Here is a 725-nt window from a genome sequence, read left to right as displayed (position 1 = left end):
CTGGGGTACAGTGGCGTGGGCAGGGTTTGCAGCCTGCTCTAAGCCTTTTTCTCCCTCCTGTGGTGTGGGGCTGCCCCAGGTGATGGACAAACTTGCGAGGAGCTGCGTTGCCAGAGGAGCCTGTGGGGACAGCAGCGGTGGCCTGGGACAGGCCAGCACAGCCCCATCCCTCCACAGCCCCCTTTGGTTTCTTCTCTGCAGGCGGCAGCAGGAGAGGACAGGGAGTCCCTGATGCACTGACGGCCGACCATGTCCGGGGTGAGCAGGGCTGCCACAAGGATGCCAGCACTTCCCCTGCTGACATCAGGGTGACATGTCCCCCCAGGACCACAGTGGGGTGGAGGGGGGCTTGTGCCCAGTGCCCCTTGTCCCCAGCCAGGGCTTCAGATGGTCCTTGGGGCTGGCCCTGATGGCTGTGGGAGGCGGAGGGGGGCCAGCTCTTGCTGTCCATGCTGATGCTGCCCTCTCCCTTGCAGAAACACTGGCCCCCTGGGACGCAGTGCGTCACCAAGCACGACCACACCAAGCCTAAGGCCCAGGAGCTGGCCTTCCGCAAGGGCGACGTGGTCACCATCATCGAGGCCGTGGAGGTGAGCCCGGTGGGTGCTTGGGGGACTTACTGCCACGGGAGGGCACGGATGGGACCCTAGTGCCATCAGCTGAGCCACCGGAGCCAGCCTCCTCCCTTCCCAGCGGGAACCCCCCTTCCTTCCCCTGCTCTGCGA

At 65.7% G+C, this 725-nt stretch overlaps 1 protein-coding gene across 1 annotated transcript in view; it reads left to right on the top strand.

The window, feature by feature from the left end:
* Window positions 1-249: 249 nt before the first annotated feature.
* The window catches only part of MATK (megakaryocyte-associated tyrosine kinase), a 4,275-nt gene continuing 3,799 nt past the window's right edge, over window positions 250-725 (top strand). Inside the window, exons 1-2 of the mRNA XM_009323014.1 lie at window positions 250-258; window positions 477-634. Coding sequence (XP_009321289.1) covers window positions 250-258; window positions 477-634 — 167 coding nt within the window. The remainder of the gene's footprint in view (window positions 259-476; window positions 635-725) is intronic.

This window comes from Pygoscelis adeliae, unplaced genomic scaffold (assembly GCF_000699105.1).
Source record: "Pygoscelis adeliae isolate BGI_AS28 unplaced genomic scaffold, ASM69910v1 Scaffold284, whole genome shotgun sequence".
In the NCBI taxonomy this organism is placed as follows: Eukaryota; Metazoa; Chordata; class Aves; order Sphenisciformes; family Spheniscidae; genus Pygoscelis; species Pygoscelis adeliae.
This window is presented reverse-complemented; position numbering and strand designations above follow the sequence as displayed.